The sequence below is a fragment of the Cynocephalus volans genome, chromosome 4 (assembly GCF_027409185.1).
Source record: "Cynocephalus volans isolate mCynVol1 chromosome 4, mCynVol1.pri, whole genome shotgun sequence".
Taxonomy (NCBI): Eukaryota; Metazoa; Chordata; class Mammalia; order Dermoptera; family Cynocephalidae; genus Cynocephalus; species Cynocephalus volans.
Window position 1 is genome coordinate 133,842,547 of NC_084463.1, and position 26,849 is coordinate 133,869,395.

The 26,849-nt window shown below is 42.2% G+C and overlaps 1 protein-coding gene across 2 annotated transcripts in view; it reads right to left on the bottom strand.

Annotated features, from left to right (window-relative positions):
- The window catches only part of SLC1A2 (solute carrier family 1 member 2), a 70,234-nt gene that overhangs the window by 15,504 nt on the left and 27,881 nt on the right, over positions 1–26,849 (bottom strand). For both annotated transcript variants that reach the window (XM_063093258.1, XM_063093257.1), the window contains 5 exons: positions 23,309–23,477; positions 18,817–18,943; positions 11,024–11,257; positions 5,981–6,175; positions 222–356 (listed from right to left, as the gene is read on the bottom strand). In XM_063093258.1, the coding sequence (XP_062949328.1) occupies positions 222–356; positions 5,981–6,175; positions 11,024–11,257; positions 18,817–18,943; positions 23,309–23,477 (860 nt within the window). The remainder of the gene's footprint in view (positions 1–221; positions 357–5,980; positions 6,176–11,023; positions 11,258–18,816; positions 18,944–23,308; positions 23,478–26,849) is intronic.

The window sequence follows — 26,849 nt, forward strand, 5'->3', positions numbered from 1 at the left end:
CTGATTCCTCCACTAGATTGTGAGGCCCTCAGAGATTCCATCTTTTTCTTCTTTGGCTCCCAAGGAGGCACTGAGTAAATGTTAGAGGGAAGGAGGGAGGGAATTGCCAGGGGGATTGGCTGAGATCTTGGCTGCCACCTGGCCACCTGTCCTCCCCTGGGAAGCTGTGCTCACAATCCCCAGCGCATCACCCCATCCTCCATGCCCCCACAGGCACTTACAGCAGCCAGTCCACAGCCACCAGCAGGCTGATGTCCTCTGTTGGCAGGCCCACGGCCGTCAGAATGAGGAGCATGGTGACCAGCCCAGCACTGGGGATACTGGCTGCGCCAACACTTGCCAGGGTGGCTGTGAGGCTGTGAGAACAGAGAAATCCAGGTCATGGGAAGAGAAACAGTCTTGGAAAAACCATCCCTGGCAATTTTAAGCTCTAATTCTGCAGCCATAAAATCCCGCCTCCCTCTGACCCCCCTCCAAGGAATACAGAAATCCAAAGTACCAAGACCCGGGAATTAGAATCTATTTGGAGTCTACTCAGCTGTGATGAAAGCTTCTAAACTCATGAATTGGAGCCTAATTCCCATCGTGACATCCAATTGGCCTAACGCATCACAAGGCTCAAATAAGGTAAGTGTGGCTCTAAAAGCAGCTAAGGAAATATAAGGAAGAAAAACAAATCACCCTTAATCCTCCCACAGGAACACAACTGCATCCATTTCTGCTTATGCCTTTGTGTCTCTGAGCACCAGACTTTTGGACTATGTGGCAAGAGTCTGCAGAGGCCATTGCCAATGTTAATATGAGAACTCAGAATAGCAAATATTCAGACCCAATTGAGTGGACATCCGCAGAGCAAACCAACATATTGCAAATGACATTAAGCTTCAGTTGCTTGGACATTTCACCATGGGCTGGAAAATACATTATTCAGAAAGAGGGTGCCGAGAAATGATAACGAAATAAAGGGAGGCTTTCTTTCTGAAGCATCTCATCGTTTTCTTACTAAGCAATGCCAGGGGCACACCCAGCATCATTTTGAACTTTCTCTCTGGGAGAGGGTTAATCTAGGGCTCAAGTCTTCTGTCTAGACACCAGAGGGTTTCTGTGGTCCAGCAAAGGGCAGTGGCTTTTTTCTCTCTTTTCTGGATGCCCCTTATACAAGCTGTCATTTCTAAATGGAAAAATGCTTCTGAAAATATCGATTCCCAACTTACTTTTGTGGGTGCTGAAAAGACATGGGGACTGCTTTCTTTGTGATTATAAAATTCTAGGGTTTCTAGAGCAGGCGCTCAGTCTCCAAACCTAGAGCCAGCCTCTCAAAGATGTTCAAGTTCAGGCCATCAGTGTGATCAAGCACAGAATCCTGGGGTCTTACGGTTAGGAGAAACCTGAATTTACCTAATTTTTCCTTTGAGGAAATGAAGGCCCCTGGAAATTCTGTGGTTTGAGCTGTTTTTTCCATGTTGCCATCTTTCCCAGAGCTAACTCATATGTCATGGCATAGATACCTTTGCTGGGAATGATCTACAGAATCCTTCTGTGGTCTTGCCCTACCCACCAGTGTGGAACTGGGGTCAGGGCTTAGAGAACTCTGTCTTCCTTGAATTCATGGGGATCGCAGGAGGTAGAGTATGAGCGGCTATCAGTGAAAGTTCTTGAGTTGAATGACCTGGTTTCAAATCCCAGCTCTGCCACTTACTGACCATATGACTTCGGCCAACCTAACCTCTTTGTGCCTTGATTTCTTCATCTATAAAAAGGTATTTCACTCATATAGTGAAAAGAACTTAGAAGAGGCCGGGCTCATTGCAACCCCCAGTAAATGTGAATTGTTATTTTTATGGGGAAATCTGTACAGGGCCAGGCTGCTTTGCAATGAAAATTTCCCTAAAGACCCAAGAGCTGGAAGGTAGGAATTCTCAGCCATTTCCCCAAGACTTCCAGAACACCAGGAAAGGGGAACTTCCCAAGTCCAGAGAACTTGGTTTTGACCATTTTATTTACAGCATAGGTTGCTTCTGTTATGAGTCACTCTTACATGACCCCTTTGCACTGTGGCCATGTTATCTTGTTAGCTTTTGGTTGTGTGAGACAAAAATCCTATAAAGAAAATTCTTCCTGGAAGTTGAATCCCCCTCTATTCCTCCACCCCAATAAAACCTTTACCCTCCCCTGGGAAGACTATGGAATTCTAAGCCCTGAAACGGCTCTTTGTGCAGTGATTTCCCCTCTATCTCTTTTCTCCTCTGCTTTGCCTGACCTTCCACTCTCTTGGCTCACTTCTCCAGGGCTGTTTCCTAGAGGCTGTGTGAGGTACTATACAAATGATCAGAGCAGAACCTCACAGTAACCTTGCAAGCCACATATACAGTAATACCTGCTCTCATTACGACCGGATGGGTGGAGAAGCTTAGGGTGCATGGCTCGAACATGGTCTGCTGGGATCTGAACACTCATCTGCTTGATTCCAGTACAATGCCAGGCTGGCTCTTGATGTCCCTAATGCCTCCCCACACTGAAAACTCTATGAATGAACAAATATGCTGAGAATTCCTGGTCACTGTTCTCCTGCATGCAGGGAAAGGATAGAATGAGAAACTTACTTAGAAGTACAGCATGAAGCTGGACTTGGCAGTTTTTCTCTAACTAAATTGCAGGCCATGAACAACATATACACCATGGTAGGTCTCCCAAAGGCAGTCCTTGTTGGTGTCTACAGTTAAGGAGGATTTGGCTGAACTTGCCCAGGGGGCAGAGAATGAAATGTATATGGCCACCTTATCTTTTGAAAATTCTCAGTAGTATCACTGTTCGTATAAAATAAACTTTGTGTAAGTAAATTTAAATAATTCAAGCACAATCCAAATCACTCAATCACTGGTCCATTCTCCCATCTCTAAGTTCCCATCTAATAGTGTGAACTTGACGGGAAGTTGCCATAAAGGCCGTCTTTGCTTGGAAAAGGGCTTCATTAATAAGCTCTGTTCATCTCTGAGTTTCAAAGCAAGGGAGTTTGGCAGTCTCGCATGATGTCTATTAGGACATGATTTAGAAGGCTTGATACTCTGATCTGAAGCCTATTTGCAATCATCAGTAACATCATGGTACTCACCATGTCACTGTCATATTTTTCTCTAATCTTCTAGGAGTATTGTTGTATTATATTGAACATCAATAATAGTAACTATACTAGTTACCAGGCACAATGCTCTCAACCAGCCCAGAATGTGTAGTTATTGTCCCCACATACAGATGAGAAAACTGAGGCTATCCTATAGCACATACTTCATAGGGTGGTTGTAAGGATTATATTATATATAAAAATTAATATAAACAACCCTATAGTATAGTGGAGGCAGTGTGTGTAATGGCTAAAAGTACCCAGAGTTAGGTGACCTGGGTTCAAATCCCATTTCTACCTCTTATAAACACTGTGGTCTTGGGCAAGTTACTTCATCTTTACTGTGCTTCATTCTCTCCATCTATAAAATACAGAACACAATACCTACTTTTTATGGCTGTTTCTAGGATAACAAGTTAAAATCCTCAATAAGTGGAAGTATACCTCAGCATTTGGAAACCTAAATTTTAGGTCTTCCTCTAGATAGCTGTGTGTAACCTATTCTCTGAGTTTCAGTTTCCTTATCTACTAGATGAAACTATTTGCCAAGAGAGCCTCTAGGAAATTTTTCAGATGATACATTCTAACTGATTAAATAAATGTGGTTATTTGATGCTTTTGCAGTGTGTGTGTGTGTGTTTATGTGTTAGACGTGGTGAGATTTTCTTTTTTAATTTGCTGACTTAGTAGTTGGACTGAACTCAGATGCATATGGGATGTTCATTAAATCTCTTGGAATGGTTATAAGGAGAGAAGAGAAATCTGTGTTTCAACAAAAATGTCCCTTAGCTGGTGAAATATTTGAGAGCTAAATAAATCAAGCACAGGCTCTGAAGCGGTCATTCCACTGCAATATCAGCCCCTAAGACACATCAAGAACATGACTAGTGGTAATTTCCAGCATTTCTACAGACACTGCTCAGTCTTTGAGTTTGGACTTTTTAAGAATCTTAGCATGTAGAGAAATCAGACTCAAATGAGTCTTTCCTCTTAGGATAAGTCTCCTCAAATGGTCCCTAGAGCACTATAGGCCTCCCAGAGAACAAACTGTTGAATACCGAGGGCCAAGCAGACACCAGAATTTCTAATACAGTGGTTGACAGCATTACCTGGGGGAAAGAGGCTAGTGCCTTAACCTGAACCCTTAGGATGTCGCCTCTTCTTAAAGCCCAATGGGAAAAAACATTAAAACACTATTCTAACCTCTTCCTCTGAGTCACAGTCAGGAAGCCGAGATGACATGTAGTTAAAAGAAGTTGACTGTGGAATAGAGACTTGATTTGTGCCTCTGGCTCCCAAAGCCATGAGACCCAGGTTTGTCACATAATTTCTCTGAGCCTCACTTTCCTCCTCTGTAAAACAGGGCTGATGACTGCCCCTTTTCTTCAGGGTTGTTGGGAAAGTTTGAGGCAATGTATGTGAAGAGTCTGCCATCTCAGAGGGACCAAAAGAGCAGAGTTATTCTCCTTATAGAGGTTAAAAGCGTACTTCAGTGCCTACCTAATTTACCTACCAAAACGAACTACCTGGGCCTTGGTTGTTCGAATTTTTGGAACTCTCTTTCTACTTCAAGTGCATTTGTTACAAAGAATGTAAATCACCTACCCCCTGTGTTTACTGATCTCATAGAATCTAGGAGCGGAAAAGGAACTCACAAACCACAGATTCTAAGGCTCACAGACTCAAATGTCTTCAAGGGCCAAGCAGAGATGGCAGATAGGGCAGACCAGATATAAGTAATAGGGAGCAGGGGAGACTGTGGTGAACTGAAGGGCACCTGTCTTACAAGATACCAAACTTCCAATTTTTTTGTGACATACTGCAAGGTAAACAAAGCAACACTCTGAGCTGGATTCAACCCATGAACTACAAATTTACAGCTCCTAATTCTGAGTACCTTCCTCATTAAAAGATGAGGAAATTGAGACACTGGGAGTAGGGATATGACATGAATAAGACCATATAGCTGGCTTTTTTTTTTTTTTTTTTTTTTTTTTTTTTTTTTTTTTTACTTTAATTGAAGCCAGAAATTGGCTCTGCTTAATTGAGGCTCCTACCTGGAGTGGGAATGATGATGTTAAAATTATGACTGTAAAGAGTTTTATTTCATGCCACAATGTCAGGACAACAGTGAATGCTTTAAAGACTGATGTTTGCAATGACTTTACCTATAAACAAGAAGCTGAAGGGTTGGCCCGGCCAGTAGGTATGATCTTTAAGTTTATGGAGAAGGAATGTGTTTTTAATAACCTCTGGGAAAGTACATTTTCTGATTTTGTTTTAATAATGAACACATATGGTAAAAATAGCTTTTGTAAAAACAAAAACATGTGCTGTTTATTTGTAATGAAATGTTATATGTCAGATTGAAGAATCTTTCTTCTAACATTTCATCATTTCTGCCATCACTCCCTGGAATATCGAAGGGAGCATATTTTAATGAAAAAAATTGGATCCAGAGTCAGCTGATGTCAGCCCCAGTTACAGCTCTGCCAGCTCATTAACAGTGGTGGGGCCTTGGACAAACTACTATTTCTCTTGGAGCCTGAGTTTCCTCATCTATTAAATGAGCATAGATAACTGCCCTGCCTATATGATGTGATTGTTATAGATAAACAACGTCCAGTTTCCGAAATGAGTTGACATGTGCCATACAAACAGAAGATAATCATACGAAGCTTCTTTCCTGTACAATCTTTTCTCTTTGAACCTGTCAATAATTCCTCTTCTCTGTTATTTCCTCTGTCATTCTTCCACTTGGAGAACTGAAATTCAAGTTGCCCCTGTCAAATGGAGTTAGTGTAAAGGAGGGCAGGGTAAGAAGTCATTTCACTGCTTCACCCCACCCACTTCACTCACCTGACAGTCACAATCTGACCTCCATCCAGAACAACGCCATTCATTTGGGCTATAAAGATGGCGGCCACTGCTTCGTAAAGGGCCGTACCATCCATGTTAATGGTTGCTCCAACTGGGAGGACAAATCTGGTCACACGCTTATCAATCCCCAGATTTTCTTCCAGGCAACGGAAGGTGACAGGCAAAGTTCCAGCACTAAGGAATAGAGAAAGAGAGAAAAAGAGAGAGAGTCAGGGCTATGTCCACTTTAGAGAAGCAGGACAAAGCACAAACTGGAATGCCATTGCTAATGGGCAGCAAAATATTTTTGTTGGTTCTAGTTTTTGAGATCTACTCAAAAACTTCAAGTTCTCTTTTTCCTTTGGTTGCAGTTCCCATCTTGGATAAAATATTGAAGCACACTTGATTGCCCATATTAATTAAGCTTCAAACAAAATTGTGTCAGAAAAAAGAATCAGCCATCAACAGTGAAATGGAATGAGGAATTTTTGAATGACCCATAATTTCATGCTAGAAATGCTGTTTACAACAAAATGACTACATAGATTATGTCCAGCTCCTGGGAATTTCCCTGAGCTGAGTCTGTTAATTTTGAGAATGCTGGAAAAACATGTCAAACACACTTCAGCACAAACCTGAGCTTTGAGCAGTTCAATGGGGAAACTCACAGATAGTCCAACTACCTAATATATGGTCATCAGCCAAGTCTACAGTCTCTCAAACAAGGTGGGGCAGAAAAGCATGTGCTCTGTAGCTAATGAAAGACACAATATGGAGTGACTTCATCCCCACTCCTCCCAGGCGTGGGTTGGGGATTAATGACCATAAGACCCAGCCTGAAAGGCCAGAACTCCTGACATATTCATATGTCTTCTAAAATAGGAGACCTGTAAGGATAAGTGTTGCTGAAGGCCAGAATATTATTTCCATATGGATAAAGGTGCATGAGAGAGTGGGTGGATTTGCTTCATTGCTTAAGTCATGTAGAAAGCAATGCAGAACACTCAAACTGCCACGGGAGTGCTTTGTGGTCCATCTCTTGATTTTCTTTTTTTTTTTTTTCTTTTTTTTCTTTTTTGTTCAGACCTTAGCAGAAGTGAATTGGAAAATCTCCAATGTGGACAGCATTTGGAGGTGTTTTCTCTTTTGCACTTACAGCTTTGGTCATCGTTTCCTCCTCCTGCTGGTCAGAACTAATGACCAGGCTGAATGTACACCCCTGCAGAGGTCTTCATTTCTCTGAGAGTGGGAGAAGACATTCAACTTCAGCCAAGCTAAATGAAATGCACATTCCAGGGCCTACTCAGAACCAAGGAACCAGAAGTTCTGAAATTAGAAATGCCCACATTTGCACCTTACCAAATCACTGACCCACAAGCTCCTAGAACAAGCAGGAGAGTCAGATTCATCTCACTGGAACATTCTTTGTGATTTCAGGTCAGGGGTCTGTCTCATGCCTCCTCCTTGGTCTCAGGTAGGGAGAAGAAATGAATGTTTGGGGGCATCTCATTACTAAAGCCTTATAAACCCAGCACAAAAATTTGGGGTCTGGCCTCCTTCACATGTAGGAGATGTTGTCATACCTGGCTTGCTGCCCCAGCTGTCTTAATGAGAAGTCAGTGTTCCTTTACCGTCCTCACCCATCCCTGCCCTTTTCTGGAGCCCTTTCAAAGGATTGCCAGGTCACCACGACTGCAATGGCTGCCCCCTGTGGCTGGAACCCAGGATTCTCAACTGTATGAATCCAAGGACACTTTTGATACATTAATCACTGGGATATATTCATTTTTATTATTGCATTCATTTTTCCAAAATGTCATCAAAGGATTTTAGATAATTAAACAGATTGGGAAAAATGATTGGTAAGCCTTGAAAATATTCTCTATTTCTCTACCGGACAGGCCATACTTGTGTCTTAAAAATCCACCTATAACCAATCAATTCAAACTGAGACTTGAAAATTGTAATGCTTTCCTGTGTTGACAGGCTGACATTCTGACGCTGTTTTTTTGGCTCCTGTCTCCTGGCCATATGACAGTCTTCAAATGTTGCTAATAGTAACTGTCAAATACTTGAGATTCTTCTATTTTTTTTCCAGATTAGTTTTAACTGCGTGCACTGAAGTCAGAGGGATGCGGTCAGGTCTGTCCCAGGTCACCCCCCTCTCCCCATCTGTCCTCCTTGACACCAGCCTCTGTACCCATGACAAAAGCTGGTCAGCCACACTCAACATTCCCCTTTGGTGTAAGGTCCCAGGAGGGGGAAAGGACTGTCCCTGGGCTTGGTCATTTTTTTTTTCTTGTGGCCATCATGGCAAAGAAACCCTGAATTAATTCTTGGTACGTGACTCCTGCCACTTGGCTTTTTAAAAACAGAAATTCCACATACAGGCATAAGCCACATTTTAGCCAAAGATTGAAACCACATTTAAAAAAAAATAAAATACAGGGTAAGGGGAAGAAATTGGTCAACTTGGTCAAATAACCCAAGCTTTTGTCTTTTATTCAAATATGAATTTGGGCCATCCAAATTCCTTTGAGATTCTCCTTGTCTTATAAAGCTACTGAGATAACAGTTGAGTCATTCAAAAGAAAAAAAAAAAAGTTTTGAAATAGTTTAAAGCTCAAAAACCATAAAGGTATTGGGACAAAACACAAAGTAATAGTTTATAACTTGGGGAGAAGAAGATGTTCCAGAGCAAAATCTGAATTCTAAATACTAAATAAAAATATTGACTGCTTTGACAAAATACAAACTAAAAACTCCTAGAAGCTAAAAGTACCTAGAAATTTTAAGACAAATGTCAAGTAGGGAGGGGCATTATTTGCAAAATGTGACACGAGTTAATATTCTTATATATAAAGAGAGCTTGAAAACCAATCAGGAAAGGAGGAAAACCCCACCAGGAAAATGAGCAAGCTCAAGAGCAATTCACGAGGCAGGAGAAAGAGGACGGGAAGGTTGTCCAATAAGAATAGAAAAAGATGTTTCCCCTCACTAGTAATCAAAGATCTGCACATTCAGTGAGACCATCTTTCACCGATAAGATTGGAAAGCATTAAAGCAACTGATAATACCCAAGCTGGTGAGTAGGTGGGGAAAGGTGCACTCTCAAACCCAGTTGGTGGGAACATAAAATAATGTATTTTCCTGAACAGCAATCCAGTGACATGTTTTCAAACCATCCATGTGCATGCCATCTGACTCAGAAATCCCACTTCTAGAAATTTATCCTGAGGGGATTATTAGATAACCTTGCAGAAATGTATTTATAAGGATGTTTGTCCCAGCACTGTTTAATAGAATGTCTTAAACGTGCATCACTGGGAGTGGGGTGGGGTGAAGTGGGGTTTGTATTATAGAACATGTAGCGTATTATTATGCAGTTTAAAAAATAGTAGTAAAGTCTATAGTAATAGATATAACTTTTATAATATGTGAACCCGTAAAAAATAGCAGTTTATAAGGCAATACTCATACATACAAGGGGTCTGCAAAAAGTTTGTGGAAATATATGAATTAACTTTTAATTGAATTTTTCCACAAACTTTTTGAAGTACCCTTGTATACATAGTCAAAACTGAAAAGATACATAACTGTAAAGATTAACCAAAATGTTAATACCAATTACCACTAGGGGATAGAATAACTAACTGATGAAGCTCATGTTCTTCATCAAAATTTTATCCACTGTCTAAACTTTTTCACCGTGAGCAAATACCACACTCATAACCAGAAAACAAAAATAAAATTAAACAAAGTTGCTTTTATTTTTGAAAAAAAAAAAATTTACTTTTCTTTTCCAAATGAAGATCTTTATGGATGGAGATACTTAGCCATAGGAAATTTTGTAGGACCAAGAAGGAAAAAGAAAATTTTGAAGTATTTCCCTTCATCTTGGGAAATTGGATACAGAATCTGGATCCCCAAGACTGTATATATTACAGCTCTTTCTGAAACCCTCTATTCTCCTAGTGCCAGATTCTTACCGATTGGCAAGATGGAAATATAATTTGGCTTCCCAAGTGGTCACCACTATTGGTCTGTCAGATCTGTAAGGAAAACCTCAACAGCCTTGGACCAGCAGCCACACTGTGCCACAGAGTGGCCACGTCACCAGCATGCTGGTTCACGGGCTCTGCAATAGGACTTGGCCTTAACCTGTGAGTTTCAGAGTTTCCTGGCTTTCCTGCCACTGTTTTATGATCTCAGTCTTAGTTTGTGACCCAAGGACACACATGCAGAAATAAAAACAACTATTGCAGTCTGAGAGAATGAAACTCTTTTAATCTTTGAGGTTTTAAATTGTCAGGCTTTTTTAATGTATTTCTTTTTATTTGTTTCTTGTTTCATTTTTGCAAGATGACATTCAAAAGATTATTTTTCTCTGAATATCTCTAAGGTCCTCATTGGCTTTCTAGGCACTGGAACACGTTAATGAAGGAGAAACTGACTCTCAGTCAATGTCAAGTCAAGTCAATTTAATTTTCTTAAAATCAAGCTGGGGCAGAATGGTCTGTTAAAGGTTTATGTGAAGGTCAAAGACTTGGCTGACTTCCGTATGTTTGAAAAATCTCACCTAACATACCATTTACCCTGTGAAAGCTGGTTTTCCTACTTTTGAAAAGTTACTTGCCAAAATCTCAATAGAGGGATATTTTGTGTTAGCTTTTTCCAAATCACAGGTGAGTATATTTCTAATTGAATAACATCTTGTTATACCCTTTTGGAAAACATTTAAAACTAAACCAATGCTACACGTGGCAAGTTAGGTATACAAATTAATAGCATGCATTCATTTGGAAAATTTAATAAGAGATCATATTCCAATACAGTTCCATACCAGTAAAAATGTTCATCAAAAAGCCTAGAAGTTCCTAGAAGGAGCCAAAAAATCAAAGCATTCACCTTTTCGAAAAGATTTTAATAATATGTGAAAAGTGTTCTTGCTGAACTTTTGTGAGGGGAGGGTTTTGAGAAATAGAAAGTGGCAAAGAAGGCAGAGGAGTGGCAGGGAGAAAGGTGATTTCTTGTATTTTCTACCTGGAAGCGGTACCCAGGGCAGTGATCCAAGCTTGAAAAATGCCAGCAAAAAATGAGAAAGGGTTTTTCCTGGTCACTAGAAAGTAAATCAAGGGGAGAAAGATGCCCCCATGAATGATGAGGCCCACGATCACGGTTATCATGTACATCCCCAGTTGCCTAGCAACCACTTCTAAGTCCTTGATGGCGATGATCTTCCCACAAATTAAGCAGGCGATACCCAGGGGAGAGTACCTGAAAAACACACACACAAAATAAATAAAAACATTGAAGAGATCGTTGTGGCATTCAGAACTTAAATCTGAGCCCTAGTATGTACTATACCCTGAGGAAAACCCTTCGCTTTTCTGTACAAAAAAGTTTTGCTGAGAAAGGGTCATGAGATTCAATAGTTGTTATTTTTTACTTTGGACTGACTGCCTTAACTGAAATCTGCTTTATGGATCTGGTGGCATCTGCTCTGATGAAAAGTCCAAAGGCAAACTTTGTTGCTAAGGTGAGTGTGACGAATAAAAGAGGCATATACTTTACCATCTTTTAGGTAACCACCAAGTTAAAAGTTGAGAGAGACGGATTGTGTCTCTGGAAGTCTTGTTTGATTTCTGTGTTCTTTAGTTCCTTACTAGAAATTTGGGGATAACTTTTGAGCTTTTTGGAAAGCTATGAACTGAGGTTTGTAAATTTGCATTGTTTTGCCTTGGAAGATAGGAAATATATTAAAATGAGAGCGAGATGGGGATGTGGAGAGACCTGCTACGACAAGAAAACCATCCAAGCCTAAGAGCGTATTTAGAGAAAAGCGATTTTCTTACTTCTAGGTCTGAAAGCATTTTTCCACACTTACTCCAACAATAACGCTGGCCATCCGTTCACTATGTTTCAAGGGCTAGAGCTCCAACTCTCGCTTCACTTAATTCTGACCACAACTCTAAAATCTAGGGATCATTATTCCTGTTGGACAAATGAGGAAACTGAGGTAGGGAAAAGTTAAATCATCAGCCCGAGACCACAAAACCAGGAAGTAAGAAAAGAACAATCTCAGGTCTGTGAAACTCCACGCCTGGGGGATTTTTTTCTACCAAATCAAACCACTTCCCTTAGTAAATAATCACAGCCCATGCAGATAAGCAGACAACTTACATATACCAAGTTATCCTACATAAACTTATTTTACATTTTTAACTTATTATAACTTCATAGAAAGCTTGGAAACTATTTTTGTCCTCACTCGTGGGAAAGCTAACCATTTTCTCTCTCATCTTAAGTATATTCTTTGCTGTTTGGCAATATCCTTTTTTTATTGTCCAATGTGGTATTGCTGGGGCATAAATTTGTTCGGCTGTGCCAGTTTCTGACCGAAATAAAAATATTAAAAATTATGAACATATTTGAGAGAAAGACTATAGGGAAAATAAAGTTCCCAGATAAATCTGCCAGCAGGGGTAGGGGAGTCAGAGAAGGCAGAGAAACACCAAAACAGACTTGTTTTGTTTTGTTTCTAATTGTGCCTGGAGCAATTCTTTTCTTAGGTTAAAGAAAAAATGTAAAGAGTAGATGAGAGTCACATGTACAATTTACATAAGACATGGAGCCTGTCCAGCCAGTTACCAGGTATAATGACCTTGGTTAGTAACTCATTCCCATTTGACAGACATGAATGTCAAGGCTTAAAGAGGCTAATTTCAATCTCATGAGGTTGCTGTGAGGATTAAATTTTTGAACATGCATATGTTTGGATGGCTAAATATCCCTCCCCATCCCCATCAGTACCATTAGTTCTCTGACTTCTGACAAAGGAATCCCTTGTAGGTTCTATTTTCAGACATATACCCATGTCCTCACATCCCCCATGCTTAATGAGTTAAGTCTGAGTTAGTGAGGCTCTCTAGAACATCTCACAGGCTACCCAATTGCAGATGTTTTTATGAACAAAATATTCTCTCAAGAGAAACCTTATCCTGAAAGAACTGATTTGTGACTGACACTAATTAATTAAGACATTAGCATAGCTACTCTCTTCCCTGATAAGCATCTAGCCTGAAGCTTCTACTTCTCCTTTCCCTGGGGTGCATGCTGCTCATGTTTGAAGACCACCTCCTTGGACATTAGGGAGTCCAACTCAACTGCTGTCATGTCATTAAACCCTAGGCTTTCCCTTCATTTTACATTCTCCTAATGTACCCATAGTCACAATATCTCATAAATTAGTGGAGGAGTTTTAGGGGCCAGAGCTATGTTCACTGAGATTATAAATAACAGAGCAGAATGCACCTTCCTATAATGCCCAAAAGCATTTATCTTCATAAACCAAGAGATCAATTCTTTCCCAAGCACCAATCACACTTTAAAGATGTCCAGAAAAACACAAATACAAGCTGTTTTGGGTGCCATTCAATTTTCCTTCTCTTCTGGGACAAGCAATTTGTAGAATGGTGAGAAAATGTTGTCAAAGCTCTTTGCCAAGGAAGACCAGCCATTGAGTCACTCTAGAGAATGCATGTGAACCAGAGCCAAAGAGACTAGAGAGAGGCAATGGTTTACCTCTGGAACACTCACCCAGTTGGGAAATATAGCTCTCACTGTAAATGGAGAGAGTTAATCTAAGGCCAGAAGGTGAAGTGTTAGGGTTAATAAATATGGCAAGCAGGAGCCTTTGTTAACCCAAGCACCATGATCCCCAGGACTAGTATGAGCATTAATTAGGAAAAGAATCTAGCATGTCTTTTAGGGCCATTAGTTCCCTGCACCTATTTTTAAAACAAGTAACTTAAGCCTCCACTCAGAATCTGGGGCTTCTGAGTTCCTAAGTTTCCATATCAATGAAACATTTCATTGCAAATGGCATTCCATGGAAAAGAAAGAACAAACGCCTAGGGCCCGACAAATGCCCGGGTCACCACTCCAAGCTTCTGAGATGACGCAAACCAAGTCACAAACCAAAGTGCATAAACAGGCTGAGCACTCTGCTAAAAGTTTTGAAGCCAAACGATGTCCAGTAATTGTTGGACCGGTTTCTAAATTAGAAGGTCGTGACTGTAGAGCTGGGGAGAGGGAAGGGCTGCTGTGCTGCCCTGAGACTGGCTGCATTCTCAGCTCTGTGCACTGTTTTCAAGGGCACCGATTCATCCAGCACTGGCTTGTCTGAGTCTTTTTCTTACTGCCATTATCATCCATTCTAGACTCCACCCCCCTTGAGCCTCAGCCCTTGTCAGCGGCCCAGGACTGCTCTCTACTCCACAAACACAAACTCATCCCAGCACTTAACCTACCCAGAACTCAATCAGCGTCTCTGTGTATTCACCAACTGCCTCTGTCAGAATCACCAGGGCTGACTGTTAACAATGTGGATTCCCTGGTCTCATCACATACCTATGGAGTCAGAATTTCCTGGAGCTGGCCTTAGGGCATTTTATATTTTAAACAAGATCCCCAGGTAATCCCCATGTGCTTAGAAACCAATATTTCAAGGAACAAAAATCTCTGCAACAGGAAATGTGGATGTTATTTGGTTAGCCTTTGGAAACCATTTACTTTAGCTCTAATTCATGCACGACCTTTGAGGTCTTAACCAATCGCAGTAATTAATTCAAGAACTTAGGCCCGGGACAGATGGTAGGACAGACACTTGGACTGGAGGTGAGCTAAGGGGCTGTCTGAGTCTCATTGTAAAGCCACTCTGATTCTGTTTCACACGTTTCCAATAGCAACACCAGTTAGCCAGTTTGGGATGGATCCCAAGAGAACTAAGAATTGGAAGAACCTGTCAATAAAGAGTTAAATACACACCCTAAGAGTTGCCTCAAAGTGCTATCTGTACCCTGGCTCAGGGAGTAATACAAATCTCCATTTTTCCCAGTCCATTTAGGGATCTGTGGCTACCTATCTGGCTATGAAAGAGTGGTTTTTGTTGGGTGATACCATGTATGGATTAGAACTTTTCACCTGGATAGAGTGAAAATCAGTTCTTACAGCCTCCAGGGACTTCCTTTTGCAAGTAAACAAAACCCCGATCACTGCCTTCCATCCCCTCTCACCAACCAACCCACCCCAGCCACTGCAGACCTCCATTCTGATACTCCAGAGCCTTTTGCTTCAGTTTCCTCCCCTGGAATATTCTCCCTTCAGCTCCTCACCAAGCTTCCTGCCTCTAACTGTTCAGGTCTTCATCAGAAGTCACCTTCCCAGACAGCCCCACCTGCTCCCTCCAGAGAGAGCTCACCCCTCACTTCCACACCCCCTGTCTGTCCCATGTCGCTATTTTATTTTCTTTGTAGCACTTATAACTGTCTGAATTCTTATTTGCTTCCTTTTGTTTTTATCTCTCTCCTTTGACTAGAACGTAAGCTCCATGAAGGCAGGAACCTTTCTCTGTCTTATGCACCATGATATCACCAGTGCCAGAAATCATTACCAGCATAGAATAGAATATTTATTGAATGAAGGGATGAATGGGTTGACATAGAACAGAACTAAACTTCAGTCAGGCTCCTGAACCTTTTCCTAGGCCCATCTGTCCACTTCCTTATAAAGTGGAATTGTAGTAAAGAATCCAGCTATGTCAATTTAGCAAGAACCCCCACCCTCAATATCTGATCACCCTGATATCTGATCAGGTTCTTCATCCTCCCCAACCTCCCAGGTGATGTCTGATCACTCTGATCTATCTTCAGCAAGAATCCTGTTAGTCAGATTAGCCAGAACCCCCTTATCCCTGATGTTACTGCTCAGTAATTTTCCATTCATTGACTCCCACCCTACCCTGTGGCTATAAATTCCCACTTGCTGGTGCTGTATTAGGAGTGGAGCCCAGTCTCTCCCCCAATGCAAAATTACATTGCTGTGGTCCCTATATCTATCAAGATGGTCCTGAATAAAGTCTGCCTTACTGTGTTTTAACAAGTGTCACTAAGTAGTCTTTTCTTTAACAATGTGGATGAATAGTGGGGAATTAACTGGGAGGGAAAATTGGAAGGGTAGGCAGAGATTTTATTTCTCACTATGTTTTTGTAGTGGAAGATTATGAAAAGTTTTACTTTCTGTTTAAGTTTTTCAGATTTAAAAAAAAATATATTAAAGAAAGAGGATATGAAAATCACACCAAAATTAAGGGTTTTTCAGCCTTCTTAGAGAATTTATGAACACAGCAGAGATATAGAGGATATGTATTGAATTGATAGTAATGGTAATAAAAAATTATTATAATAATACTAATTTATGTAAAGTTCTTAGTTCCTGGCACATAGGAAATGCTCCATGACTGTTGGTCACAATCTTACTTAATTCTTACAGCAATCCTATGACATGGATTTTACAGTCATCATTTTACATATCAGGATATTGGTGCTTAGAGTGTGTCTGACTTGCTTAAAGTCACGTCACTTGTAATAGGAGAATCCTGGATTCAATCCAATCTGAAGTCAGAAAGAAATTGAGTCAGGTACCACTTCTGTCCAGCTGCACAACACTGGGCAAGTCAACAACCCCTGTGCTTAGTTTTCTCATCTGGAAAACAGGCTAACCAAAGTACCTATTTTTGTTAAGTACTATTATAAGAAATAAATGAATTAATGCATATAAAGCAATTAGAATACTATTAAGCATATAACAGGAACTTCGAAAATCTTAGTTATGATTTAATAACAATAATAACTTCCTCAATAATAATGGTTTAATTCATGTACAGTTAATTGCAATAGCACTTAGCATATAGCAAGAATTTAATAACTCTAAGTTATAATTTAATAATAATAACTATCATTTTTATAGTCTGCTCTATGTCATATTTTGATATTATTACTATTCTTACTACCACATAGAGAAGAACAAAAGAACTCTGATTATTTAAGCTTTGAGGCATCAAAGAGTGGTTGGCTGTTTTACCCAGAACCTTCTCGCACACCTCGTTAGCAAAGGCTGATGCTGCTGAAGTGGCTAAAGAGTGAAAGAAATGTGTGGCATTGGCATTTCACACCATGTAACACTTCCTGACTGTTTGCCTAGATGAGGCAGCTGGACAGCTCTCGGGAATCATTCCTGCCTCACAACAGCTCATCATCTCCAGGGATGTGATGCTAAATCTTTAGGAGTTTTGGTTCCAATGAATGAGAAGCATCTTGATCCATACCATCCTCCATCCCTGAGGAGAAGGGAGGCACACTTCATCCCAATGACTCATATAATTTCCTAGAAGATTATCTTTCCTGCAAGGACTCAGTGGAAATGACAGTGCATATGGACGCAGGAAGGAATTTGCATATATTGCCCACGTTGTTGGCATCAGGTTACAGAAATATGGGCTGCATATTTAGAGTAAAGATGCATGCTGTGCTAGAAATTCTAGGAAACATGGGCAAATCTTAATGCTCAAGCCAGAGGCTGATTCTGCCTTATGTAGTATCATTTATCAAACTCTAAGCAGGCTCAGATGGATCTGAAGGACTTTTAAAAATGCTTTTTACAGCATCTCCATGTTACCTTAAATCTTCATACAAAAGAAATATTCAGAAATCTAGCATTTCTGGGAAGCTAGAGATTCAGTATAATAATAAAAGAGAACATATCACTTTACTAGCATCTTTTCTGTGTTTTAAAAGTACAATGAAGCAATGATCCAAATAAGACAGGTCTATTAAATATGCTTCATGAAACTGTGAGAAACATCTTCTTGATCCCAAACCTGAGAGTCCTTCGTTTCCCACTTATTCCTGAAGTCTAGCAGGAATGGACTACAGACACATCACTATGTTTGGTTCTGTAGAGATAAGAAATAAGTCAAGAACAATTTTTGGTCCTTGTGTGGTGGGGTGAAAGGCAAGGAAAGGAAAAAGCAAAAAACAATCTAGAATTTCAATGGAAGACACCTACAGAAAAGTGGGAAAGAATCAGAGAAAGACTGGGGAAGAAGGCGGACAGGACAGTAATGTGAAGAGACAGGAAATACTTAACCCAGAGTCCCTGTGGAAAATAGGACACATATGTGGCTTGGTCTAACAGTAATTTTACTTTTTTCTAGGCAGACTTACAGGACCATCCTAGAGGTCTGAAACGAACGCGTGTAAAACGGTTTCTATCTGACAGATATGGGACACTGGAAGGTTCCAATGACTGAAGGTGACACAGCTTCCTTGATGAAGGAGTGGACATTCATGTTGTCCTGGGCTACCCTCAAGTTCAAAACCACTAACTATTAACACACATGAAATAAGGTGGAGACAAGAATGCTTAGACAATTCAAACAAAAAAACCCACCACTGATGCCTCAAGGATTTTGATACCTGCTCTTCCTCTCCCTAGCTATATGGTCTTATATGACTTAAAACACCTCAGTGAGCCTCAGTTGACTTTTCTGTAAAATGGGAATAATAATACTATCTATACAGGGTTGCTAGGATTACATTTAATTAAGCACCAACCTAGGCTCTTGACAGGTAAAAGGAAATCAATAAATGATAGATTTTATTATAATAATGATCATAACAATGTTAAAAGAACCAAGATTCAGTGTCTCTGGACCACAATTTTCTCTTATGTAAAACCAGAGGCTGAGACATAAAGCCCATCCTTAACCCACAGGCCATACAAAACAGATGGTGGATCCAACTGAGTCTAAGACCATCATTTGCTGACCCCTGTTCCAGGCGAAACTCCAAAAAAGGCTTTCTCAAAGCCTGTCTGGAGAGCCATTGGATCAGTGCACTCTCACTCTGTCCCACTGGGAGGGCTCCAGTCTCCTCTGGCGACCCCATGGCCTTCTCATACCCCCTCTAGGAAGAAGTAAGAACAAGGGCACTTACCACATGATCATGATCACTAACTTCATTACAATTTCATTCAAAATGTTGAAGAACTCCACCATCAGCTTGGCCTGCTCTCCCATTTTCCCCATGGCGATGCCAAAAGCAATGAAAAACCCTATCAGACCTGTTGGGTCAATCACATGACACAGAACAATGCATTATAAAGCATGTGTTTCTTCTCCCCTGTTCCTTACCATTCCCGACGTAGGGAGCCACATACTCACTGCAGGTCACCCTACAGACTAGGCATTAAAAGACAAAAGCATTATATTTCACACTGAAAGTATCTTTCCCTTGGAAAATTATGGCGTTCCTTCACATTTGTTACACGAGCAAGTTAAACCGTAAACAGTGTCAGTTCCTTGAAGAAAGTAAATTCATTTTTATTTCAAACTAAAAGGTGCACTCTTCTCTCTCCCCTCACTTATAAAATCACGCAAAATCATGTGTAAGCAGATTCCAGTATTGCATAGTTGCATGAGGAAAGGCTTGTTGGAACTTGGGGATTATCTTGCAAACTTTGAGCCAATATTGGAATGTCCTAGACCAATTAGCCAATAAAGTCTTTGCCAAGGTTATGTCTAGATTGTTTTGGTGTTATTCCAAATTAATGCATGGCTGGTATGTTTCAATCTAGGAAAATCTTAAACATAAAATTATTTCTTTATTGCTATACACCTAACGTGAGAAGGAGGAATGTTTCCAATGGAAAGCAGTAAGAAATCGAAACAAGTTGGGAAACCTCAATTGACCCAGTTTGTTTGAGTTTAACCTATTATTTATTAATTTGTCATAATTGTTTTCATGGTCAAAATGGTTAGAATGCTTTCTTTTTTAATTTACTTTTCTCAGGATCATAAATTCAGAACATAGATTTCACTGTCAGATTTTGCTAGTTCCTAGCCCCTCAATCCTCCTCTCCATTTATTTGATATCTTCAACTTTTAGGTAAGTTCAGCCCCATACCAGTCTCTAGGGCCAATCCTAGCGCCAGGCAGGAAGGATTTGAGGAGCTTGGTCCCTGTTCTTATAATGTCAGCGTCAATTTGCACTAGGTCCTGGAACAACTCCAATACCCAACCTTTGGTCTTATTTCTGTGTTGGCTTTTGCCTCATCCCCTGTGTCTGAGGTCCTGGGAACTCGCCATGTGCTTTGATTCCTCCATGGCTAAACCTGGCTTTTCTCTTCCCAGAAGACTCTCTCCCCTCCACTGCAGTTAGTCCTTTCCACCTTCCTACCCAGGGACTGGGCACACTGTGTGGCCAACAAACACCCCCAGTACTGCCTGGGGGCTGTCTGGATTGCTGATTGCCAATCACCGTGTGCTCCCAATCCCTGAACTGTCATTGTCAGTCTTGGGGCCCTAATTCTACATGAATGAACTATATAAATCAACGTTGCTGTACCGTTGGGTACAGGACTTTGCTTGTCCACTTGACTTTTTCCTCTAACCCCAAGTATGAACCATCTTCTCTTCCCTCTCCCTTCCCCCTCTTCCCCACACTTACCCTGTTCCAGTTTGGCTGGCTTAATTTCCAGTCCCTCCCTATCATATACTGTTGTGTCCTTATGCCTAGAGTAATGGCCAGGTAAATTATAGTATTATCATTTGATTCTCTTACAGGGGAATTCTTTCTCTTTGAACCTCTGATTTTACCCTTTCCCTTAGTCACCAAGACCACTAACGTCTCCATACCAAGCATATAGCAATCCATAGCAAACACACAGATTGTTGAACTACCCTTTGCTGGATCCTTTCTCCAGCAAATAGAATCCAGCGCTTGCACTTGGAATTGTTAATACTTGGTGTTTAATATCTAGCCTTTTACTTTTTGGCCAGAAAGCTTGACAAATGACTTCACAAATGAGTTACTGGCCCAGGAAAGAGAAAGGCTTAGTGAAGATTAGATCTAGGAGAGAGTGGTCTAGTTCTGCTATAATGTATAAAATCGATTTTAGGCTATTCCTAAGCCCTTTTCTTAAGTCCATCGACAGGAGTTTGCTAGGTGTTTGGTGAGAAATAATCTGTGAATATTCTGGCTAAGAATAGCTAGCATTATATGGTTAATTCCATTTGGAAATCTTAAAAGAAAATGCAGGGTCTCAAGATTCCAAAGAACTGGAATAAAAAACCTCCCCTCAGGGTCAGCAGAAATTGGTCATACCTATGAAATCAGGAGATAGATTTTTAAAGGACTAACTGAAGTTGATTGAAGCTGTTGGATTAGGGTGGATTGCAGAGTTGGTTCTGAGAGGTTTCTTAGGAGAGAAATGGGTCCTTAAAGAAGTGGGAGGCCAGAGCCAAGGTTGTATCTTCATTTATTACAGTGCTTAATCCTTGGGACTTTCTAAAGCCAAAAAATGGAAAGACAGAACAACAACAACAAAAAAGCCACCATCTCCACCCTTGGAATATCATGGAAAGAACCTTCTTTCAGCCACAATTTGTAAATGGGAAGTTTCTCAACAGTCTAACTTCCCTTGGCTTTCCAGAGCCTTGAACTGCACTTGGTTGGAAACCCATATTTAGCTCTGTAAACATTGCCTAATTGAAATCACTCACTGGAAGGGGGGTGTTTCATTTGAACAAAGCCCTCTTAGACTTGGTCATTAGGGTTGAGAGAGTAGTGAGTTGTGTTGAAACTCCCCAGTAAGGCCAAAGGTCATGTGACTTCCCAGAATCCACCAAGACTCTGGAAACAACAAGGAAAGTCTTCGAATGATTAACTCCAAAGCCTTCGCCTCATTACTCATGGCCTCGACCTTCTCCAGAGAGTGTAGGAGACTGGGGGGCACTTTGACAAAGAGGGTTGAGTCTTTAGTTACGACCTACCAGAAAGGACTGGGGCAAGTTGGGAAAATCCTGAAAGGGTCACAGATATCTGGGCAGTGGGAGAGAAAAGCTGTTCAGAGGATCTTTACAAACACCAAACAAACCTCCTTCTCAGAGCAACTCTCCCACTTACTCCTCCCCCCTTCCACCTTCCACCTCTCACCTCCCACTGATTGTCACAATGTTTATTGATCTCCATTGCCTGGCAACCTAGCAGTTTATCTACTTGCTCACTCTCACTTACCCAATCTGCTCCCTGCCAAGCCGAACAAAAAAGATCCACTTCAGCTTCTCAATGACTGGGAAATCCTGCTCCCTCTACCTCTATCTCTCTACCATTCTGGACAGGTAAGGAGTAGGGTTACCAAATTCAGAGCAAGCAGACAAAAATTGCATTTTGAACTTCAGATAAATAACAAATATATGTCTTTTTAGTATTAGCATGTCCCATGCAGTGCAACATATGTATTTGGGACATATTTTCACTAAAAAATTATTTGTTACTTATCTAAAATTCAAATTTAACTGGATATCCTGTATTTTATCTCGTAACCCAAGTAAGGAGACAAGGGCATTTGGTCTCCCAGATGACAAAGGGAAAGGACCATTGAACTTATCCATTTCTAAACAGCTGCCACCCGAACCCTTAGAAATCTTGCTTGTGTAGATCAAGATACTTCCTCCATCCACATTCTCCATTTCTTCAAGTGTTTGGCCAAATGTCTCTATTTCTTGTCTTGGGAACACCATTCAAATGATGAATGGGGTTATGGAGGGAAAAGACCCACAAGGTGAGTGGGGAGAAAATTGGACAAACTGGAGCCACTCACGTGATGGGAAATCTCTGTCCCCTGTGGGAGTATCTTCTTATTGAGCTCCTCAGCTCCCCACCCACTTTTAATAATGACTGTAGTGCTTATGAATAGAACAAAGGGCATGTGTATTGTGCTCTATATACACAATCTCATTTAATCCTCACAATGATATACAGAATAGGTGCCAATCCCATCTCGCTTTTACAAACAAGGCTCAGAGAACTGGAGAAACTTGCCCAGATAACCAGTTCATGGTGCATACAGGATCCAAACCCAGGTCTGTCAAACTGCGGTGCCAAAGAACCTCTGGATGGCAGCTAAGAAGGCAGCAGCCTAGGGGAAAGAGACCACTGGAATCCCAGAAAGTTAAACAAGACACTCTGTAAAGCCCTTGGGCATCAACTCCAACTTTCCAATACTGGTGGCATTGCATTTGTCTACAGACTGTGACAGCTGGTGTGGCACACCCTCCACAGCTGGCACAGTACTGGGACACAGGGGCAGTTCAGAAAAATGCTTCAGAAATGAAGGAAATGGACATGCCACCTAATAAAACAGAGAGTCACAGAAAGTGACTTGCCAACACCACGCAGAGAGTTGGGGAATGTGCCCAGCAAATGTTAGCCCCTTCCTCTTTTCCCATGTCCCCTCACAGCCCCTCAGTGTCAGTGACCCTCAAACACTCCCCAGAGAGAGCCTCCTGCTCCACCTAGAGGACAAGAGAGGTATTGGTTTTCTGAGAAGGGAGTGAGGGACACTGACGAGCTGGGACGGGGAGGCTGGCCTTTGTCAGGGAAGCAGACACCTCCCCGGGGAGACGAACCGGACCATGGTGCCCACCTAAGACATTCATCCCGTCCTTGAACTCCAGGCCCTTTTTGATCACCATCTTAGTCTCCTCAGGTGCCTCGGTCACAGTCTCGTTCAACAGGGAGATGACAGCATTGGTGGTATTGTCCTCCTCTTCTGACTGAGGGGCCACCAGGACTTTCTTTGTCACTGTTTGAATCTAATGAAGTGAAAAAAAAAAAAAAGCATAAAGATTGAGTTTGGTCTAAAAGGTCGATAAAAACCTGACCACTCATATATTTTAAGCCTCCCAATATGTTAAAAATAATTAAGAAATGCCAAAACAAGGTTATGGGAATTGGGCAATATTTTGTTTATGTTTTAACAAAATGACATTTTATTACACACATGCAATGGGATACAATTGTCTTAATCACAAGATAATGACAGAGCTGATAAAATTAATTTGTAAACATACTGCAAGCAGTGCGGTCCAATAATGGGACACAAATTTTAAAATGGCTGATGGAGTCTTTTTCTTTCATTCCCATGATTGGAGCTCTGTACCTCAGGGACAACATCAAACATCTAACTCGGTTGCTCTTCACAACTGAGAGACCCAGTTAGGTGGCCCTCCCTGCCTGGTTCCTGCCGGGCAGTGTCATCATAGGCCAACTCTCAGTTTGGGCTCCTTCCAGAGCCAGGCCCTGCTGGGAATCTCCTTCTGGGCACCAGGTGGGCCAGCTGCCAGCAGCCACCATGGAAAGAGCATTTGCTCCTATTTCAGATCCAAATGTATGGTGGGAAGACATCCGCTTTTACTGGGCCGTGATGCCAAGCCTTGCTCCATGTTCCCCAAGCATCTCTGTGCAGATGGTTCCCAGGGAACCTCTCACACTATTCCTCGACATCCGTGGCAGTGGCTCTATTTTTAAAGGTGCCAGGCACACTGCGTGCAGAGTGCCATGCAAATCCACATCTGAGCCTAAAAAAACACCACCTCCAAGGGCATTAAAATAGAACTCATGCGGAACCCTAGAATGTCAGTGCCGGCAGGTAGTAGGTAACAGATGGCTGAACCATGAATAGATGTGGAAGAGGATGCACAGAGAAGTCAAGTGACTTGTCAGACGTCATAGTCACTGGCAGAGCTGACAGTTTAACTCAGATGGCCTGACCACCACTGAGTTCTTTCCACTGTCTATGTAGTTTGTTAAACTATTTGGACCCAATCATACTGCAGCTAGACCCAACAGTAAGCAATGCTCAACTGACCAACACTCCGAAATCAGAGAGAAGGGAGGCCAGCATTCTCTGAGGTGAGGCAGCGTGCTGTATTCCAGCCCAGCCGCATGCACCTGTGCCAGGAGAGTGGAGGCCCAAGGCTGGCTGTGCAAGGCGGGGATGGGCAGCTCACTGGCCCCTTGGTGTAGGCAACACTGGCATAAAGAGAGAATGCAGAAGTGAGCAGAAGAAAAGCTCCTGTGAACATCAGAGTCATACTCCCAGGAAAGAAAAGGGGATCAAAATCAACTGTAGACCCATCCTGAGAATGTTAAAGAAGCCAAAACTTGGGTTAAACAGAATAATGGTCATGGACCTAAATAAATGGTGGCTGCCAGGATCCGATAGGAGGCCAGGTGCTACAGGTTTTATATGTATTACCTCTTATGTCTACAGTAGCCCCTTAAGGCTCACAGGCCTAAGTAACTAACCCAAGGACAGACTGCTAGATAGCTCGTGAAGCTAGCTTCAAAATGAAGTATGCTTAACTCCAAAGTCCAGTTTCCAAATAGCGCAGGCCAGCAGCTTAAGTTGAAGCTGAGAAGATAGGAACACTGAACCACAGGCCTAATTGTCTGCATGAGTTCTTGATTCACAGAACCTGTTTGGGTTGGACAACACCATCTGGGTGGCAGCTCGAGTCTACCCATGTCCAGGCCACCATCATCTCTCTCCTTAAAACTTGCAAAAGCCTCCTTACTGACGTATCCACGCTTCATCTTGTACACCTGCAATCCGCAAGCAAGAATGGCTACATGTAGCTCTAACTATATCCATAGCTGCCAGATGGTTTTTTTAAAAATAGGAAACAATCATCTCCCTTCCTAAAACCCTCTTAGAATAAGAACCCAAATCTAACCCTGGCCTTCCAGGTCCCGCCTGAGCCAGGTTTCGCCTCCCTCCACTCATTCCCCACACGGTGGCCTCACACGGGCCACCTCCTCTGCTCTGAACCTGGTTTAAAAGTACTAAATACTACTCGTCCTCTGCAGGTCTGTGCCTCTGCTTAGAAATCTCCTCCCCCAGTTTTCTCAGGCCCAGCTCCTTCTGGCCTCCCACCGTCTCAGTGCAAACACCTCCTCTAGCTCTTCCCTAGCCCGTCATCCTGCCTATAGAGAGCACACCTATCTACGTTTTTACATCTCTCACGTGTCCACGTGATGTTCATTTTGGCTTATCTCCCTCCTCTTGAGGGTGAGTAAGCTCCCTGGGGCAGGACCTCGCCTGCCTCATTCCCTGCAGCATCCTTGTGCAAAGCAGAGAGCCTGGCAGCCAGTCGCGTGCACGGTGTTGGCCAAACGAACACACCCGGATCACTGAATCCTCTGGAAGAAAAGAGCCCCGCTGTGGTCTCTACTGCTCGGTTTGACCTAATGTGGTCAGGTCACACCTTACAGCTGGTTACTCTCTTGGAAACCTCACTTTGACTCAGAGTCAGCCCTAACAGCTCTCAGGAGACCTCCCTGCTCTCAAAGACACGGGGGCCCGACTTGGGCAAAGCAGGTCCTGCCAGCTTGGGTGGGCAGCCTCCGCTCTGGGGACAGCTCACCTTCCTCTCCACATCTGTTTCTAAGTCTGGTCATGAAGCCCCTCTCCATTCAAGAGGGGCTATTCGAAATCACTCCAGCCGTACTTAAGGTCACAGAAGGCACCTCTCATGTACCCTTCCTCTCTGGTGCTGCCGTGTCAGTCTGAGAAGAGTGACCTCCTTCAAGTCTTCTTTGAGGCCCTCCTCATCAGGCTATGGAAACTGCACATACCCTCACCCTGAAGTAAAGGATTCTACACTATTATTCCTTGGATTGTCCTAACCCGAAGCAAATGTGACCCTGGGCTAAGCTGGGGGACTAAGGCTCAGTTCTCCCATGAATTTTGCCAGTGGAGGGGTAGGGTCAAGGCTCGGGTGGGACAAGGGATGGCTCAATTTTCTATTCCAGCATCGCAGACACGGCCCCTTGCCATGGGCAGCTATATGCAAAGATTGCCCATCAACCAGAGAGGTCACCAAACATGAGCATGGACAACAATGCAAAAACTCACTCCAAGAGCAGAGCAACAGCTGTGAGCACCTGCCTGCTTCCTGGTCCTGCCTTCCTGACTGAGATGCAGGGTGTCTCCTTCTTGCTTGGACCGATGCCATGACCAGGCACAGAAGGAGCCCAGATCTGTCCTTCCCAGCCTCTCCCATGCTGTCCTACCCCCAGTCTTCTACTAATTCAGCTTCCGGCAGCTATAGTTCTAGAGCACTCTTTCCAAAATGTTAAGAATAGACTTGGCACCCAATTGTGTCTGTCACCTAAAGCAAGCA